Below are 19,460 nucleotides of genomic sequence, written 5' to 3'. Positions count from 1 at the left end.
GGGTGCCTGTCAGCAGATCAGCGCCGCATTATTATCCTGCTCATTTATGGAGAGGCTGAAACAGGGAGGCTCCAACTACTGTAGATCTTTCATTATATATACAGTGTGTGGAATGTGTTCATCACGTACGAGTTTGCCGTCTGCGTGAAAGCCTCTCTATGCATTCATTAATGGAAACCTCATCAAATTAATATCAGAATCATTATGGAATGAATAATGAGCAACACAGAGCTGTTTGCCAGGGGGATTTTAATTAATCAAACTATCAAAATGAATAGTCTGCTTGTGGAGCTGAAAAGGGAGGAAAAAGATCCTCCCCCCTTTGGTTCAGCTTCAAAGATGCAGCTCCGTCTCTGTAAATATGAAGCATCCAGCCACAAGTGCTGCTGCGGTTGCTGTTGTTGTTGTTGTTATTCACAAATGCTGTGACCTACATATTAACATTTACAATGGTCCCCTCTCTGATCAGCAGATAATCAAGGCTGCCCTAATTAGACAGTGTCTGTGGTTTTAAAGTCAGTCTCTGTAAAATAAAAACACGCAAATGCATTTTTGTGGATTCAAAAAGATAACAGTATAAAATGCAAATGTCTTAAACTGAAAATTTGAAGGAAATAAGCAACACAGTGTTTTTTTATTTTCTGGTGAGACTGTACAGTTAACATTCAATCTTATTTTTTTACATAAAAATTATTTTAACAATAATATTTATTTTCCTGAATGAACCTGAAGAGTGATTTTTGTTTATTTCAGTGAGTGAGTATTAAGTTTGAATGTAGCACCACCTGTTGGACGTTTAAAGCTAGTGCTAGAAAAGCAATGCAAACGTTTAACTCGTATAATTACAAGCCTGAGGTTCTACACAGGGTGTAGTGTAAATAGCCGTGAGGTAAAAAAACAAATCGGTCTCATCATTTGACAAATGTGACGTGAACGGACGCACACACTTTGTATTTGTGAGACATAAAGTATGGGTAATGTGTTTTGATCAAGCTGCTTTTACGGTAAAAGGGAGTGTGTGTTTGTGTTGTTCCACTCAACAACTGAACTCATTGGTCTTTACACATAGGACTCAAAATGCAATGAGACAAATCATAAGTAAAACAAAGAGACATGAGCGCTCACTAGTTGTTTAGTAGTCAGTTGTTTATGTCTGTGCTGGAGTCATTTCAAATACTTTACTTTCCTGTTGTTTACTTTTTCTGTAGCAATACATCCTTTACATACATTTTTTCATTAGGTCATAAACTGTATATCAAACCTTAATCTGTAAATGCAGCGGTCCTGAAGCAGGAAATAAAAATACTTACATCAAAAGCCTCTCCTCATTCTCCACAAGGTGGCGCAGCTCGCCGCAAAATAAACCGCTGAGCTGCGGCAGATCTTTAGCGACGATTCACGGACCACTGCGTCACAGCCTTAAACATATAGTCACAATAAAAAAAATAAGAAGCATATAATCCATGATTCCTTCTTACGTTGTAATGAATGCTACAACAAACATGTTAAAGAGATATTAAAAGGTTTATTACAACAACTTATCAATTCAAATCTTAAACAGGGTTTTCACAAGTTACAGGAACACTTTCAACACAGTATCACACGCCTTTATTTAGCGGTTGAGCCAAGGTTAAACTAATGACCAAAGATTTCAGGAACTTAGAGCCACAACTCAAGTTGAATCAACTTATTTAATGATATTTATCTGACTGAGACATTATTAAATAAACAGTTAAATTCTCGCAGAGAATCGTTATCTCATGCAGATAGCACATACAGAAAAATATATTTAAAAAAAACATACTTTAAGAAAACAATATGTCAACTTCTTGTAAAACTACACAGTAGTAAGCCAGTACAGACTAAGAGAAAAGGCAAATTGACTTCATGGTGCGATTTGTTTCCTATAATTATTTCACTGATGAAATGTTCACAATTCTTACAAAGCAGTAGTAGTGTTACTCTAATATACACAATGAGCTTCCAGGTCCCATCTGAATGCTTCAATCTGACATAACAATGTTAGAGTCAGGGAGATTTCTATCCTAATGACTAAAGGATCTTCAAGATTGGTTTTAACTGCTATCAGACTTAATGTGATTGAAAAGGCTCAGCTACTGAATCCAGACAATCCTATAAAAAACTCAATAGGTAACACCTAAAAAGATCACATACAATGTATCATTGATGTTATTTACAATGTTTTCTAAAAACATCATCTAAAACTTCAATCATTAAAAGAGCAGAATGTCCTTAATTGCTCTGCATGAGACGGTAAAGCCAGAAACAGTCACCTAAAAAGCAAAGACAGTTTATAAAGCAAGACACCTCCTCTACTGCACCTTGATGTTTATGAGACTCTTAATCTGAGAGATCAGCAATCAGACAATCTGCAGTAAAAATTCATACAAAACAGTAATGGCACTGAATGAAGTCAACATCACTAAAATTGAGAAATGGAAAAGGTACTGCAACCCTACAATCACTGCTTCAGCAACAGCCCGACTACAGATGGAATGTCAATGAACTCACACTTATGACCCGTTCACCTCCTTCAGACTATTTTACAAGCGGAGGTCAGCGCAAACATTCAAAGTGTAAAATGCAACTAAAGCTGATCTCTGTCAACTTGAAAATCGGATCCAGCCATTTACATTTGTGTGGTGTGACAGTATTCAAATGTACTTCTGAAAAAGCTGCCGGCACATAACTTGTGGACTGTCAGACTCAGAGAAGGTAAACCCGTCATCTCTCATAATGTGCAAAATAGAAAATTATTAAATAATCTGACTTTATGCAGTTACATCATAAAGGTAGTGCTTAAAAATGTATGAAAACAAACAAGCAAAGTAATTTCAAATTAACACACTTTGGTAAAGTCTAACAATTCACTGATCAACCATTCAGGCTGATTTGCTTTTAAATAAATTAAAAAAATCTGTACAATTGATAAATAAGTCACATAAATACAAAAACAGAATCACAGAATCAATTCCAGAATCACATTTTTAACACTCCTAAACACCTAAAGTGCGCATTCTTTTGTCTTCATTAATTGCATTTTCAAGAACATATACTACGACCAAATGGAAAAAAAAAAGCCATCAAGAATAAACGAACAACAGGATGTAATGAGAGAGAATCCTTCCACTCTGATCCAGGAGGCAGCAGCGCCCCGGTGCTGGCGCTCAGGCACGGTTTGGGACCATCAGCTCCCCGAAGGCTGGGACTTGGTGGCGCCCCGGCGCGGCTGGCTCCTCTCTGTGCTCTGGTTGGAGGGGGCGGCGGCGGCGGCGCCGGACGGCGTGGAGACGGCCGGGGTCGTGGAGGAGGAGCTGACCCCGTTGGAGGTGCTGACGGAGCTGTGCTGGATGGCCTCGTTCTGCGGGCTGCCGGGGACGGACATCTCCTCGCAGCTGTCGTCTTTGTCGGAGACTGTGGGGGGGGGAGACACACAAGCCAATCGGACTGGGTTTGTTCACAGCATTCACCTGCTCGGAACCACAAAGCCTTATTTTATGCAGGCCTAATCAGATGTAAAAGACCTTCTTGAAAACGGTGTATGCAAAGCGTTCCATTAAACCCCATAATGCTACTTCTGCACCCTTTCCTTTAATTAAGCTCCAATGTCAATTTAAACCCACATCATAAGGGTACATTACATTCTGGGGCATGTGGCAGTGTTTCCCATCCCTAACTGCATTCTCATTTGTTTTTTGTTACCTTGCCAACTACTGCAGCGACAGATGATTACAGCACCTGATTTTAATGATGCTCACACTGGAGAGTAGGGAAGACTTGGAGTCGAAATGCCACCAGCTGTTAGGCAGTTGCATTGAATTAATTGGATCCTGATGGAGGAAAAAAAAGCCTCCACTCTCATGCTCTGTTTCATAAAGGAATAAGGAGCACAATGATAATTAATATTCCTAATGATATGAAGTCACTTGTTATGGCACTTTGTAATTAACGACTGGGTTTCACATTTGAGGATGTAAAATACAGATTCCACAGTAAAGAAGAGGCAATTAAAGTGCAGCGCAAATGTCCCCACACGCACACGCGGCTTCATCTCCACTCGGACCGCGTGATTTAGTGCGAGTGAATGTCAAAGAGCTGTAAATTCCGACGCTGCTCCACTATGCAGAAGGTCAAGCTCAGGGTAAATCAGCTCGGTGCTTTTGTTCCATGTTCAAGTGCGCATTATGACTCCTAACGACGTGAAGGGGTCGCTGGCTGATGAGTCTTAATGGTCAGAAAGTCGTTTTTTCCGGGGCGTCTGAACTTCTTCCTGCTCTTGTGCTTTCTGAAGTGGGCTTCGGCTCTAAGCAGATGGACCGCGCGGCGTGCCAACCCAAAGCAAGTCCTGGCTTATTTGTGGGGCAGTCTGGGTAATTTCTCCCCACCTGCCACGGCTACGCCTGCTCGGGACGATGAAGGGTATTACGGGGCCTGGAGGGCAGCGAAGCCTTACGGGACGTGTAACGGAGAGCTTAATGAGGCCTGTACATGAGTGAGGGTCACGGATCAGTCAGAAATAAACAACGCGCTTCACTAATTACCAGGACAGATTATTTCAGTGAGTATTTGTAGCTCAGAAGATGTTCCTATGATTGAAAGATCAACTAATAAACAAATCTACTATGTAAAGTATCAAACCTTGGTTTAAATGGCTATAACTTAAAAATGACTACTTCATTACAGTAGTTGTTAAATATCATGCAGCTCAAAATCACATTGGAAAAATCCTGGTTGGTGCCGATGATAATGCAGGTGATCTCATCCTGTGTCGGTTAGTTGGTACCCGTCATGGTACCAGACTTTAATTCCCACGCTCACATTAGCTGGCCTTTCTTTATGGCCTTGTCTAAAATCTGCCCGCGACCGTCGCCGTGCAGCAAACTAATGCACTGGGGGCGCTTGGACGAGGTTATGTTTTTCCAAACTGGAGAAAAAGTGCTCCAAATGTCATTCTTCACAAAAGGTCCAGGAACGCGGCGGAGACATCGTCGGCGAGCACATGAGAAAGATGACCCAATTCATCTGCGGCTCCCGCTGAAAAACAATCCAGACCGCACCAAATGAGACCTGGCTCTGACAGCCCACTCTAGCCTGGAAACCATCAGTCCCATAATGCACATGACGCGTGTCAGTGGGATGGTTACCAATGAGGGCTGCGTAATGAACAGCCCAGTCCTGCGGACGCCACGCCATGAGGACGCTCTGCATCTCTCGTCTTGTCAAGCCCGCCGCTTTAATGGACTCATTTCAGAGGCAATCATTGTCAATACAAGTCAGCGGAGGTGTTTAGAGCGCGGCGGAGCGGCGGCCCGGAGCCCGCTCGGTCCCGTTGCCCGCGGGCTCATCTGCGAGGGATGTGAGTTATGACTCAGAAAACACCGTGACAGAGCCCCAGTGTGAGGAAACGAAGAAATATAGGCGATATAATTCTAAATGAGTCCGTGTGACGAGAGCGTAGGATTCAGGCTGACAACAGGAAATTTGAATGAAGCGGCTCCAAGCAGAATAAATCTCATGCTTTTAAGTAGACACAATCATTATCTGTAAGCTTAGGGCTTTAATTCAGATCCAGGTGTTACAAAAAGAGCTGATTTCTTTTAAACTTCTTAAACATCTGTTTCTCGGTCCTTCCTGCTCACATTTAGCTTCGTGTAACAAATGTTTACTCAGGTGTCAGACGGCGAAATCGCTTGCAGGTACCACCTGTGGCCCCGTGACAGTCCTGACGCTGCCACAGCCGAGGATTCGTCACACACAGGCCTGCCCATAAATACAGAAACTTTACCAAAGTTCTTCGAAGGGCGCAAAAAAAAAAAAAAAATTAAGAGGGAGATTTGTTACGTCGATAGCTCTTTCTGTTTGGCCGTAAATGAGAGATGTCTATCTACCGGTTAGCCGGAGCTGATTTCAGGAGCCCGGAGCTGAGGATAATGGAGCATTACTCACTGTGATAGCCAGATTTCTTCTGCATGGCGGTTACAGGGCAATCTTTATGAGCCAGAAGAAGCTGCTTCAGCTGAGCCACTTCGTTTCTCAGCAGGGTGACTTCGTTCTATGGGAGAGAGGAGACACACAACAGCACTCAGCAACATGGTCCCAGTTTATCAGATTATATCACGAAAAAGCACATACAGTTCACATACAATGCTGCACTTTAGATATTATTGTGTAATCTGATGTAAAATGATGTAATCACATCATAACCAATCAGTTTCAGTGATAAAAGTAGATGATTATATGTATATAAATACTGGATATACATTTAATTTATTATATTCTGACATCTGCAAAAAGCATTGTTTTGAAAATAAAGATAGACTATGTTATTATGTAAAAACTCCCAGCAAACATTTAATTTGCATATAATGTCATCACAGGGTTAATTTAAAGCTCGCGTCGAAATTACTGCAGGTAAACTCGGATTTTCTCCCTCAAAAAAATGACAAACAAAGGCAAAGACAACGCATTAATAAATGACCTCCGCATAAAGTATGATGCACTTCTTCATTTAGGATTTTCCTGCACAATAATTATGGGCCTTCACTGGCTGCCGACCGGCACATTTGTCAGAGGTGAGCTGTTTGGATTGTCAGTGCAACTTTGTAGATGCGGCCGAGATTTACATTCCCGTGTCGTTACAGCTCCCGGGGGAGCCGGGAATTTCTGCATGTCGTAAAAGAGAGCCACATTACGCTGAAGGTGACTTTAACTGGATTTAGAGCGGCCAGGGGCCCACGAACACCCAATGGCAGATTTAAGCTCCTTCTCTTCTCCTTTTAAGGACTATGGGCGGTTTAATCTATTAGACTAAAGGCAGCCAATTTATTTGATTCCATCTGTTTAGTGGTGCTGGTGTTGGCAGGGCTGAGCTATTGTAAGACAGATTTAAACACAGCTGGAAGGAGCGTATGTATCGCATGTAGCCAGCACCACTTTCGCTGCATTCACACAAAGACTGCTGCCATTTGCAGCCGACGGAATCACAGGAGATGCTTTCTAATCACCCTTCAGAAAGACGAGTAGAGACAAAGTGACCAGTGTTCATCCCTAAATGCTGTTTCAGTAGCAGATGCAAGACAAAATATTTACATCACTTCCTAAAATTAATTTCTTTTCATAACCTGTGTGCAATTTATGAGATTTCTACTCATAGCGGTGCTTACAGTAACTTCAAACGCAACATAGTATCTGGACTCAACAGGACCTTTGAGAGTTGAACTTGTTTCTAACTTCGCGAATTATTTGAAATTGAGCAAATGGGCCTTGGGTGATGCTGTGAGCCCTGCGAGCTGCCTGGTCTGACACCTCATTAAAAAGCCAGTTAAGGATGATGTTAAAATAATTGTGCATCATTAGAGGCAGTTTCACTGATCAGCTGGGCCATGTCAGCATGGGGGTTCTTACAAAAACTGCACCACTGATTAATGCCTTCATATAAAGTGTCCCTTTATTCTCTGCCACATGTTGTTGCTTTGTACTTAACAGCGACGCTCTTTCTGTTTATAACCCCACTCATTCACTTACCGCTCCCCTTTCATCTACCTACATTTAAACAGATTCTCACCCAGTGCACCCACGACAAGTGGTGATAACTTGTTTTTCAACCACACATTAACAGCATGAACCACTTTCATATCCACCGCTGTCTGTCCCCTCCTCCACACTCCACATCTTACTCTGCTTTCATAGAAAAATAAGACAGTGAGCAAATAAACACCACATCTCATTTAATTGTCTGGAACACCGATGTGCCGCACCCCCGACTCACACTTATCAACAGAGACAGCAGATACATGAACTGTTTCGAACTTGTCAGCATCAGATCCTAATTGCTTCCAGCGAAATGAAGGTTCAAAAAGACACCTTTCCCTCGGAGATTTTTGAGGCCATTCAGTAAACTGCTGAGACAGAAGCGAAGACACGCTTGTGTGCGGCTGACATCTGGAGAATACATCTTTATTGACAGGGACATATCGATGTAAAGGGCTCACACACTGCTGCTGTCACACAGCAGCTCTTCTTAATCGGCTTTAATGACTTCATCACCACAGAAGGGAAAAGTCTGGATGCACGCTTACGTCAACAGCATGCTATGATAAACACACACCGGCGCGCACGCATACGCAAAGTGACAGACTGTCAGTAGCAGTTGTTACACGCAGCGACTCGAGATTAGGAGGTAAAGAGCACCTGTAGTTGTCCGTTCATGGAGTTGAGGTCGTCGGCTTTCTTCTCCAGAGACTGGACCCACACTTTCCTCTTCTGCCTGCAGCGAGAGGCAGCGGCCCTGTTACGCTCCAAGAACTTGCGCCTCTTCTCATCGGGGTCTTCGCTTGTGGTTCTGCGTCGCCGGCCTCCTGTGCTTGGAGGGTTTTGCACTGGGGGCACTGGGGAAGCCTGCATGGCAATTGAAATGAGGCAGGAAAACTAATAAAGCACTGCTAATCGCATACTTGTTACAACCAATCAAATGCACATAATAATATATAAGATACAATAATATTAAGTCAAAATCAAATAAGTCAAATGCTTACAGGCGTCTCTGTGGTGGAGGTGGCGGGCTGTTGAAGGGAGTGGGGAGATGGTTCCTCAGTAGTGGGTAGGTGAGGCGCTGGAGCGGGAGTCAGAACTGCGGTCGGGGCTGGAGTCGGGGTTGGAGCAGGCGAAGCTGGAGCAGCGGTGTGGGTGACAGCGTTACTCTGGACTTCAGCTCCATCTCCATTGGTTACCTGAGGAAGCTGCTGGCTCAGTGTGGCTTTCACTTTCTGTGAAGATAACTGGGCACAGGGAGAAGATCCCGGAGACATGAGGCACAGTTTATGCTGCGAAATCATCTGTGCAAGAAAAAAAATTACAAACATGAAAAAGCTTCATGGTGCATCCACAAGCACGGGTCAATAATACAATAATGTATGAGACTCTAGTAGAAAATGAGATTGTGAACTTAATTCACTAACTTTAAGAAATTAAATTAATTTTAGAAAAAACAAAACATATAGGAAGTGTTTATTCTCCTAAAATGCTCCAAGAAGTAAAACAACACTTAGTGCTCATAAAAAAACATGTTGATTAAGAACTTAAATGTAAGAACTACTAAATAATAAAAAACAACATCAGACCAAGCCTGAGTACTAGCAGTTAAAGAACAGGCTGCAACATCTTGCTTCAATGGCGCTACAGAGTTTAAAACAGTCAGAAGAACAAGAAGAGGCAATATTATAAAAATGGTGACTATGTTATGTGAAATATTCAACAGCTTCCCAGAATAAAGCTTGAAACTGAATTACAAGAATAAATGTTTAAAAAAAGGAAGGGGGAACAAGGAAAACTGTTGTATCAATCCATCTAACACACTCCTCAAATTTACTTTGCATGTTTAGGATTTGATCTCATCTGAAAACCAGAGATGGAGGTAGTCCACATCACATAATAGGAGCCAAAAATGACTTTTCCGAACACAAGCTGTGGATCCATGTCCCACACAGCCCATTCACACAAACAACTCTTCTGCCGATTGGTGTCCATAATTCACAAGCCAATTGTTCTAGTATCAAACACTGAGCAAACAAGGTGAAAGTGAATGAGCCTTTCGAAGCAATAACAAAGTGAGAGGGAATACATTTACATGAGAAAACAGAAGACCACATTATTCTAACAACTACCTTTGCCAGACCAATCTATCTACCAAATTAGTTTATCGTGTAATACCCTTCCAGAAGCTCTTCTGGCAGAAACAAGATATTATTCTCTTGGAATGGACCATAGAAAGAGGGAAAAGCCAGTCAGATTCATATTTCATCTCTGCCATGGAAACCTCATCAGTGTAATAACCCTCCATCTCATGGGTGTTATTCAACCATCTGCTACTATATTACTTATCTTTATTTTGCAACTAATTAACAGCATAATCTTCTAAATTCAGCAAGTTAATTATCATTATTGTGGTCTTTGCAGCATCATCAGTCCTTGTAAAGTGCCGTCTCCGTGCCCCCTGAGAGCCGGGTGGGGGTGGGGAGTGGGCAGGTTGAGCGGGGGTCTGTTTACTTGACGCAGCCTCATTAGGTGTTTGCTGATGAGCTGAGTGCGATGGGAGGCACCGGGAGTAAAAGGGGGGGACACAGGTCAGGCAGGATTCTGCTGAACAAAAGGTTCCATGCAGGGTGAGGCCGATTTAATGCGCCTTGCTGAGCGTGTGCCAGGATGCCCCCAGCTGGCTTTCGCCGGTAGCCCCCTTCTGGTTGGCCCTGGTGACGACGTGCTGAGCACAACGCTGTCTCTGCGTTTGTCATCTCTGTACGCCATGATCCCCGACAAATCCCCCCCACCCACGCCCTTCCCTTCAACTCCAGTCAGAATCAATCCGTCCCTCTCAACACACACACACACACACACACACACACACACACACACACACACACACACACACACACACACACACACACACACACACACACACACACACACATCGTAGTTTATCTGTTAATTTCCACAGGCAGAGCAGAGCATGCTGGGAACACTTACAGGTTCTGTGATCCGTGCTTCATCACGTTGCCATTGACCTTATGTAAAACACTTTATATCCCTGCCCTTCAACTGTTATTTAGCCACAACACAACTAAAACCAATTTTCAGTTGGACTATTTCTGTTTTGTTAGTACATAATTTAAACTCAGCAGGTCTAGTATGCAATTATGTTTCAGCTAAGAGCAATAATTTGCTCTTAAAAGGGTTGAAAAACAGTAAAAACAATCAGTTACATCACTTTCGGGGGAATATATTTAAAAACCTATAGTTAATTGTTTATTTAAAATTTAAACGTGCGTATTTAGCTAAATACTTATAAAAAACAGATTTTGCAAGACTATTAATAAAATATTGGCAAAACATTTAGCATTAGCTTAAAAAACAGAGTAAAACATAATAACCAAAAAAGGTGTCTTGTATTTTCCTAATAATAAACAAACCAATACATTTATAATTTTAGAGAATTTCTAGTGAGCTCATCAGATCAAAATAGCTTCTTCCTTAATAGAAGCTCTTATTAGTTGCTTATTCTCTGTCGTAAATGGGAGAGAATATCAAGATAATCCAAAATAAAAGACAACAAATACCAGCTTTGCTTCTGATTGGATGTGCTGTGGCTGTGGCTGTGGCTGTGGCTGTGGCTGTGGCTGTGGCGAGGGAGGTCCTGGGATCCCGGGGACGTTAGGCACTACGGTGACAGGTCTGACAAGCTGAAAGCACAGACACCGATCAGCACGGAGAAAATTAGTCTTCGACAGTTAAAAGCCAGGCGGCGCTCCCGCACAACACAAGCATGCGCGGCCAGGCTCGCCGAGTATCCTCATATCTCAGCCTCATTAGGCTGGATGGCCTGTTATTTTGTGGAGGCAGCGCCACATGGAGATGCAGTGTGCACACTAATGAACCTCTGCCTGCCTGCGTGAGAGCATATGGATGGGGAAGCTCAGGAGTGGATGGAGAGACGCGAGCCGGAAAGGCCAGAGGCAGGCCTCCTCTTACAACCGCTGACAATGAGTCAGAGGGAGCTGGGGAGGGCGAGAAAGCAGAGAGGGGAGGAGATGATCGAGTGAAAGAGAGGCCCAGTGGTGGCTCGTGTTCTTCGTCTACTTTTGCCCTCCTTTACTTGTCAACGGTTTTCCCCGGTCCCCATAGACAGGGAAGATAGAGGTTTTTTCCCTGCTGTGCTGCTATCAGGAGATAATCATCTGCTGCTCAGTGTTCCACACAGAAAACCAGGGCCACAGTGAACAACAAGACAAGCCTCCACATGGGGGATGCACAAAAAAAATAGTAAGACGACCTTCATTTACAACATATTTCCTATATGACACACTGTCATGGGTTGCCATTATAATTGGCTTGAAAAACATATTATTAGAATAATCTACTCAGTCAGAAATCAGAAGCGCTGATTATATACAGAATAATAGTGAGGTATCCTGGACTAGCGCCTGCTGTGATTCTGCCAATACCCATGTCTTTAACACAGACACACAGAGATAATGTAAAGTCCATCATTTGACTTTAACTCTAACTGCCAAATTAGAGGAACCAGAACACTAAATAGTCTATTATAAAAGGTAACATTACAGGGAGCATTCATTCTGTCTGTCACCTGAGAAGGGCAAAAAATGTCCATGCACAGTTTGAATTAAAAATATACTGTAAGTAAGAACTAATCAATGAAGCAGTTTTATTACCATGGAAATGATGGATTTTATGTTAAATCTCCTGGTGCAGAACGACAAAATTTCACAAGTAAAATTGTGGCCAGCAAAGCGTGTTATTCGACACAGTCCAGCGACCTTGTTGGTCTACAACCGCTGGACTGTAATAGTAATCTAAAAAGATGCAGCTTGGGAAAACTAATGCTGTAGTTCCTCAGTTTGTTCATGCTTGTCCTTCAGAAACGTTGACTATACAGTTATTAATAATCCTGATTTTAATCATACTCCTATACTAATACTTTGGTAATACAGTACAATGCAAACACATTAAAATACTTTATTATTATGAGAGATATTAGAAGAAAACTCACAGGGATTGTAGCTGGAATATGTACACTTGAGCTTGTAATAGACGCAGGTATAGCAACTGGCATGGTCTGGCCGTTAGGCAGCTGTAAGAGCACAGGAAAAGTGCCCGACACTGGACTGAAGGAGGAGAGAACAGAAATCCAATGAGAAAAAGAGCCAGCAAAACAGAATCTATCACAATGTCAAGAATGAAAGTGCTACTAATACACTAATAAAACATCACATTCAGCAAATCACTGATGGGAGTGACACAGATCCAGAAGATAACCCAACTCAAAAAGAAATAATGCAAAGACAAATGTTGTGTAACATAATGATGCAGCATTACTAACAGAACACTTATCTATCACATTAGACCCAATAAGTGACATCAGTCCTGCCCATATATGCATTTCCTGTTCTAAGGGATTATACTACTCCTATAACATCCGGGGTTTTCACCAGAACATCTGTTTTGAATACTGTATGTTTTCCTACAGATATGAATTGAATACACTAGTCTCTCTTCTAACAAGCTTTTTAAAGTGCCATTAAAGTGCTCAAACCAGTTTAGACCGGAGTAAACCATATGTCACCAAGGCAATATGATTATACCCTCGCATACACATCCATGAAGTTTAAATTTGACTAAAGACAAAAAGTGTAGGTGCTACTGTATAATTAGTATACACACCTCTGAACACACAGTGTGACTCTGATGATCTTGTGAAAACCCCATTCTTCCTTTCCATCACTCATTAATTTGATTAAAACTGTTTGGTTATATCTGAGCAACACTGATGTTTTTGAAGATGCGTCCAAAGCCAAAAACAAATACTCCTGCAGAGTGCCAATAAATCAAACACAGACAAGCACATGCCTCGTGACATACTGTGAAAACTTACCAAGACAACACTGCACGGAAAATATTTTTTTAAATTAAATGACCACTATTAACTGCAATTGGTAAACGTTTGATTTGAAGTTACTTACACTATAGGCCTATTAGTGGATGGGACTTGGGTAATAACAGAGCTAGATGTTGGCGATGGGAGAGCTTGCTGTATTACAACATTAGCTTCTGAGGTTGCTAGAAGTACATTGGGAACTTGGAGGGATGCAGGATGGACTATAGTGGATGTTGGCAGTGAGGCTGGCTGCAAAGATAAGTCCTGAAAACATCATACAACATCTTAGCTGCAATGTTGAGTGAACACCAGATTGGTTAATTACCCTTTGATAATATAGCCAATGCTTTTCCTCAAAGCAGGAATTAAAGATAAAATTTGGGAAAAACAGAAGCTATTTTTGTTCAATTCTATCTAATATATTACATTATGTTTTATGACTATTTTTAAACAGTACTGGTAATTTTTTATTACAAGGCACATATTAACACACACATTCACTTAAGTCATTGTCATATAAAAACGATTCAAATTCCAAATTTGAAATACAATAATTTAAAATACACAAATTATTATACCAGTGGATCTGCAACTTCCAGATACAGATCATGGAATCAGAACACCCATGTTTAACAATTATAAATCTGTGAATAACACGAATACCAGAGGCTGTGGATGTACCTTGTCATCATTTGTAGTGGACTCAGGGTGAGGCAGGGGACTATCTCGATGTGCGTCCATAGCTGTAGGTCCCTCGGTTTTGTTGCGTATGATAGGTGTTGCAAGAGGTGATAAATCCAGTGGTAACTGTAGAAGAGTGAGAAGCACAGATGAGCATGTTTAAGAAAAGCTAGACTGCAGACAGAAACACAAAACAAAATGAATAGAGAGACATCTGATGATTAGACGACAAGTGAAACTGTCACAAGAACCTTTTTAATGTCATCTTCAGTGGCTTTTTTGAAGTCATGGTCGAATGGACTCGCAAGTTCATTGAAGAGGCCAACCTCCTCGCAGTTCTTCAAAAAGCGGGTGGGCGTCGGGGTCTGGTCTGCAAAGGAGAAGAACCCTCAGTGTACTGAAGTGCCAATCACGTTCAAATTTCCCAGCGTCAACACCTCTTACCAGCAATGATGACGCTGTCATTTCTTGCTGGGCCAAACTTCAGGGTCATCTCATGTTTGTGTTTGTGGACGGCCAAGTGGTCTTCATTTGTAAATCTCTGCAAAAAGTTCAAAAAGTGAACAGATGTGAGGATTCTTCTTCTAAGTAGTACTGTATCATAACACATATTACTGTATCATGCCAATGCATTACATGCATAAAAGTATAGTTCAACAAAGATATTATTTTAGTGTACTTTTTTTCTTGCTTGTTTGAATATTGTGACATGACAACACAAATATAACAATATATATATAAAACATAGCTTCAACACAACATGAAACATTATAAGTACACAAGTTTTTGTGGCTGTGTCCAACGCATCTAATGGGAACTTGCAAACACACATAGAATGTTTGCAACAATTAATCTCAGTCACATTAAATAAAAGACTAAAAAAACAGAATAGGCACAGAATTCTTAGAAAACGTGTCACATTTGTGTTGTGTTGTGTTGACGTACCTGTCCACAGCCAGGAGCAGTACACAGGAAAGGTTTATCATCACTCATATTAAGAAAATCCTGTCGTCCCCCTGAAATAAATCTGACAAAAAACACGGACTGGAGTTAAAGCCTGAAATGCGTGTTTATGCGTGTACGAAGGGTCAACTGCTTACACACGAGACTGTATTTTATTCCAGGTGTCACCACAATAAACGCTGTGGCTTTAGCTCAAACAGGTCAACAAATGCGCGAGGGTGATACCGGGTAACGTGCGGCTAACAGAGGGGAGTAAATAAGCGCTGTAAACTTGGAAGTACTGGGAAAGCAGCTGGAAATGTGGACAAAGCATATCGATGAAGGGCGGCTGCTGTGGTTGTTTACACCTCTGTCACTGGAGAGAGGATGGATTGTCCATCTATTTGTTTTGGTCCAGATAGGCGTCGCAGAGCCCTCCGTGAGCTACGCTCTGCTGACACCTCGGCCATTGTCCGTGTTGTGAATATACGTGCCCGCCGTGAAAAGACATCACACAGAATCCTGTAACGTTTGTACAGAGGGAGCGATCATCTGTTCCAGTCGCTTCCACGCAATAGCCTGATCCCTTCGTTAACATAACGTTACAAGCGTCGCCATGTTTGGACCCAAATATCACTGTAAACACGAGATGTGTCAACACTTATTTTGATACCTTTGCTTCCTAGCGGAGAACAAGTCCGAAACGTGCCACAAACTATGTAATTTACATCAACTTTGAACCCATTCGCTATCAGCTTGTGCGCTCACTTACCCCTCAGCCACAACCCTTGATTTCCAAAATCCCACGTCTGAACAAAAGTATCGCGAGAGCGGATCAGGTTATTCCGTAAACGTCACACGAGTCTATGAGCTGAGGCTATAAAGCTGCCAATAAACATACTTTTTGGCACAATATTAAATGAAATATTTCTAAAACGTGAAAGTTTATTCTCCTTTGATGTAATTTGTCTTATGTATAAATGTTTGATATATTTCATCAAAGCATTATTATAACGTATTAACATTATACTTCAATGGTTCAATGCAATCTAATAATATTCCTCTATACGTCATATGTCAAAATGACATTTGTCCTCTGCATTTAACCCATTCCCAGGGGGTTGTGAGCTGCCACACGGGACCCAGGGAGCTAGTGTGAAGTGTCTTAATCAAGGACACACCTTGAGCCAGAAGCAGGGCTTGAACCTGTGACCTTCTGCTTCCCAAGCCAACCAGGCCAGTATGTTGATAAACTGTTAAACTTCAAATCCACCGAGCATTCGGTGACTTAAATAATGTCTTTGGTCAAATTCATGGCTGCAACTACTAGTTCTGACATAAATGCAACTTTGAAGATGTTTCCCACAGTTAAGCTGTGAATTAATTGTATTTGACTTCACCCTATCAGCTTCCAATTCAACCTACAACCTGAAATGCCCATTACAAATTGTCACCGACAGCCAAGTAAGTGCGTCTGTGAAACTCAATAAGTCAAAACCCACTACTTAACTCAATTAGATCATCTAGATTTATTTAATGCCATTTACAAAACAAGCACTTACTTTGCCATCTAATTACAGTAATATTTAACTGCTGCTTAGATTAGGTGGACCCCCAAAACTTTTCATGTGATGCTCTGAGAAAACAAGTTCTGCTTGACAGAAAAAATGACATTCATAAAAGCTCCCTGCTGATGTCCTAGCATGGAACCCCAGACAAACATTACTACCATAAGTAAATAGTCAAATACATGTATTTTAATCACGTAATTTCTTACATTTGTACAATACATGTTTTGCTTATTTAGACAGTGTCTGAAAGATTTGAAAATGTACATTTTCATGACACCAACATGGAACAATTTTGGTAGCCACAATAAAATATGTAGTCACATCTGTACTGAAAGTACCAGCAGTTTTACATAGCAAACAGAATAAGGAAAGCAACCATCAAACAGAACAGTCCCATAGCTTCAGACAGGGCAAATCCCAGGATGGCGTATGAGAACAGCTGCTGCTTCAGAGATGGATTCCTACAAACAAAAACAAACATCAACACACAAGAATGCACAATAACCTATTTGCTTTGTTTATTTCCTTTTTTATAACAAACCTGGCATAGCCAATGATGAGACTGCCGAACACGGTCCCAATTCCGGCACCAGATCCAGCGACTCCAACTGTAGCAGCTCCGGCACCAATAAACTTTGCAGCTGTGTCAATGTCCCTGCTGACAGCACTGGTCTGGAAGCCCCTCAGTGCAACCTGGGTGAGAGGGCTCTGTGGCATCAAACCAACACTGCTCTGGATATGCAGAAAGGAAAACACAGCAACAGCATTTGATTACCATTTATTTAGAAAACAAACAAGAACAATTTACTTGGTATTTTGGTCTGCTGTAATAAGTTCAACCACTGTAGTCTCACAATGCAATTACTAGAAAATAAACACTTTGAACCAGTAAAGAACACAATTTCAAGCTGTTATATTTTTAAAAATTACCAATCACTTTTCACTAACCTCTGTCTTAGCCTCAGGCCTGGACAGCACAGATGCAGACAGGGGTCTGTAAAGAGCCCGGGAACCAGCACGAACCTGCAACAGAATATATAAAAACTGATGTACTTGTAGACACAAATGGAATGGTGATAAAACACTTGCTTTCCTAGTATGATGAGACACAAAAATGTAGACAGCACTTTGATTATCAAGTCTCTCAGTGTACACACTGAAATGTGGTAGTAAATGAGGCACAAGTAAACATTTTCTGTTGAAGTTACTGAAGCTTACCTCAAGACCCAAGTCATAAAGCTATACATTGCATTTACCAGTAGACAGAATATTCATTCAAACACTTTTAGCGTGACAGAGCCACTAAAAAGCATAAATGTGACCTTGGGGAATGACCAACAGCCAACGACAAATGATAGTCTTTTTTTAAAAGACAAATCTGACTAACATGTGTAATTACATAAACCTATTAAAATCTGTACGTGAACTTTGTACTACATTGGAGTAACAGAGGCTTGCTTGACCTTAGCTAGCAGCTATCACTGAAAATATCTGCTCCAGTGCCAGCTTAGAGCAGTGATGCAGTAGCTAATACCTCAAGGTAACTTTAGCTGCATTTCAACAAGAACATTGGAGCTACCTTGTCTTTGTGTAAAACGCCCGGTTAGTCAATCATTCATGTAGCATTAGCCGGTTAGCCTGTCGGCCTAGTGTGCAGATACCCTTGCCAGTGAGCTGCATTCAAGTTCAACCGGAGGCCCACTCGGATTTAGCGCCTAAATGAAGGAAGCCAGATCCAAAACCGAAGCATGCAGGTATATGGGGAAATTCAAACTCACCACAGCCGGTGTGGACACGAACTTTGCACAAGCGTACATTTTTCCTTAGGTAGTTTTAACCGGATTGGTCAATCTGGTTGAAGCCGGGACTCTCTAAGGAAGAAATACCGGAGAGAAGTAAGGTCAACCCGGCGAATAAATGCTCCACAAACTAAATAGAGACACTCATATGCACATTTACACTACTTCTGCAGGATGTGCTCCTTTGTTAGATATAAAGTTAAATTAAAACAGAGGATGAAGAGGGATTTATTAAAGATACACTGCTCATTCAAACTACCATTACACACTTACCGACTACAGAGGTCGAACCACAGTGGACGAGTGCGCATGCGTGAGTTAAGGTAGGCAAAGACCCGGATGATGACAATGAAAGGTCATTTCAATAAAACTTTATTCAACCTCATCACATAAACACCGTGAAGTATTTAAAAACATATTTAAAGTTACTGACCTCGTTATGTAAGATTATTGTCCCACTATGTATTTTATTTTATTAAAACATAGTCCCACAATTATCTGTAATTGTTTCCCCTTAGGCATTGTTTGGCTTTACACAGGTTTTTATTAAAACAGGAAAGAGAGTAACATGAGAATAACAGCACTAATACGTGTGAATAAAAACGAGACAAGTTATATTAATGGGAATACACAATTCCTGTGTAAGGGAAATTAGTTAATTAATTAGGATAAATCTGAATTCCATAAAGGTACAAACAGGAGGTGGTGTGGTAACAATAAAAACAGGTAAACACCTCTTTTTAGAATACATTTTTAGAATAGAAGAGTATGATCTAGGACAGGTTTCAAACTTAAAGCCAATTAAGTATAATTCGTAAGATTTTAGATTCTGTCTCATATACATACAACACTACTTTCCACAGCCAGCAGCCTGTTGCTGCAGAAAAAAAACAGATTTAAAGTAAGCAAAAGTCATTTTCTTTCCCTGATCCAAACCTAACTACCGCTGTCCACTACTAACACCTGTTGTGGTGTGAATTTAACTGTGTGCAAAGAGGG

The 19,460-nt window shown here is 41.3% G+C and overlaps 2 protein-coding genes across 6 annotated transcripts; both read right to left on the bottom strand.

Moving 5' to 3' along the window:
• Positions 1-258: 258 nt before the first annotated feature.
• Positions 259-15,925, bottom strand: atf2 (activating transcription factor 2). 5 transcript variants are annotated; one of them, XM_029136927.3, is made up of 13 exons: positions 15,864-15,925; positions 15,095-15,176; positions 14,594-14,690; positions 14,401-14,519; positions 14,150-14,275; positions 13,554-13,732; positions 12,584-12,698; positions 11,133-11,255; positions 8,556-8,798; positions 8,212-8,418; positions 5,968-6,073; positions 1,311-1,418; positions 259-523 (listed from the first exon to the last, which is right to left on the bottom strand). In XM_029136927.3, exons 2-12 carry the CDS (start codon positions 15,140-15,142, stop codon positions 1,312-1,314), a joined length of 1,470 nt encoding a protein of 489 aa, XP_028992760.1. In that variant the 5' UTR covers positions 15,143-15,176; positions 15,864-15,925; the 3' UTR covers positions 259-523; position 1,311. The 5 variants fall into 5 exon arrangements, with proteins under 5 accessions (XP_028992760.1, XP_028992758.1, XP_028992759.1 ...); XM_029136925.2 differs by lacking the exons at positions 259-523; positions 1,311-1,418 and adding an exon at positions 1,506-3,435; XM_029136926.3 differs by lacking the exons at positions 259-523; positions 1,311-1,418 and adding an exon at positions 1,506-3,435 and having other exon boundaries at positions 15,765-15,889.
• Positions 15,926-16,601: 676 nt separating this feature from the next.
• atp5mc3a (ATP synthase membrane subunit c locus 3a) lies at positions 16,602-18,798 on the bottom strand. The gene is made up of 5 exons (XM_029137660.3): positions 18,735-18,798; positions 18,441-18,533; positions 17,611-17,685; positions 17,204-17,394; positions 16,602-17,123 (listed from the first exon to the last, which is right to left on the bottom strand). The coding sequence occupies exons 2-5, from the start codon at positions 18,477-18,479 to the stop codon at positions 17,009-17,011; spliced, it is 420 nt and encodes a 139-aa protein (XP_028993493.1). The 5' UTR covers positions 18,480-18,533; positions 18,735-18,798; the 3' UTR covers positions 16,602-17,008.
• Positions 18,799-19,460: the final 662 nt, after the last annotated feature.

This window comes from Betta splendens, chromosome 21 (genome assembly GCF_900634795.4).
Source record: "Betta splendens chromosome 21, fBetSpl5.4, whole genome shotgun sequence".
NCBI lineage: Eukaryota > Metazoa > Chordata > Actinopteri > Anabantiformes > Osphronemidae > Betta > Betta splendens.
This window is presented reverse-complemented; position numbering and strand designations above follow the sequence as displayed.

Bases quoted from the DNA above. Each gene is read 5' to 3' on its own strand.
- atp5mc3a (XM_029137660.3), bottom strand. From the start codon at position 18,479: ATGTACGCTTGTGCAAAGTTCGTGTCCACACCGGCTGTG. The intron at 17,686-18,440 runs GTGAGTTTGAAT...ATTCTGTTGCAG, and splicing joins TCGTGTCCACACCGGCTGTG to GTTCGTGCTGGTTCCCGGGC. The intron at 17,124-17,203 runs GTTTGTTATAAA...TTTTGTTTGTAG, and splicing joins CTCATCATTGGCTATGCCAG to GAATCCATCTCTGAAGCAGC.
- atf2 (XM_029136925.2), bottom strand. From the start codon at position 15,142: ATGAGTGATGATAAACCTTTCCTGTGTACTGCTCCTGGCTGTGGACAG. The intron at 13,733-14,149 runs GTACATCCACAG...TGATGTTTTCAG, and splicing joins CCACTACAAATGATGACAAG to GACTTATCTTTGCAGCCAGC. The intron at 8,799-11,132 runs GTATTTGTTGTC...CCCTGTGCCCAG, and splicing joins TCCAATCAGAAGCAAAGCTG to TTATCTTCACAGAAAGTGAA.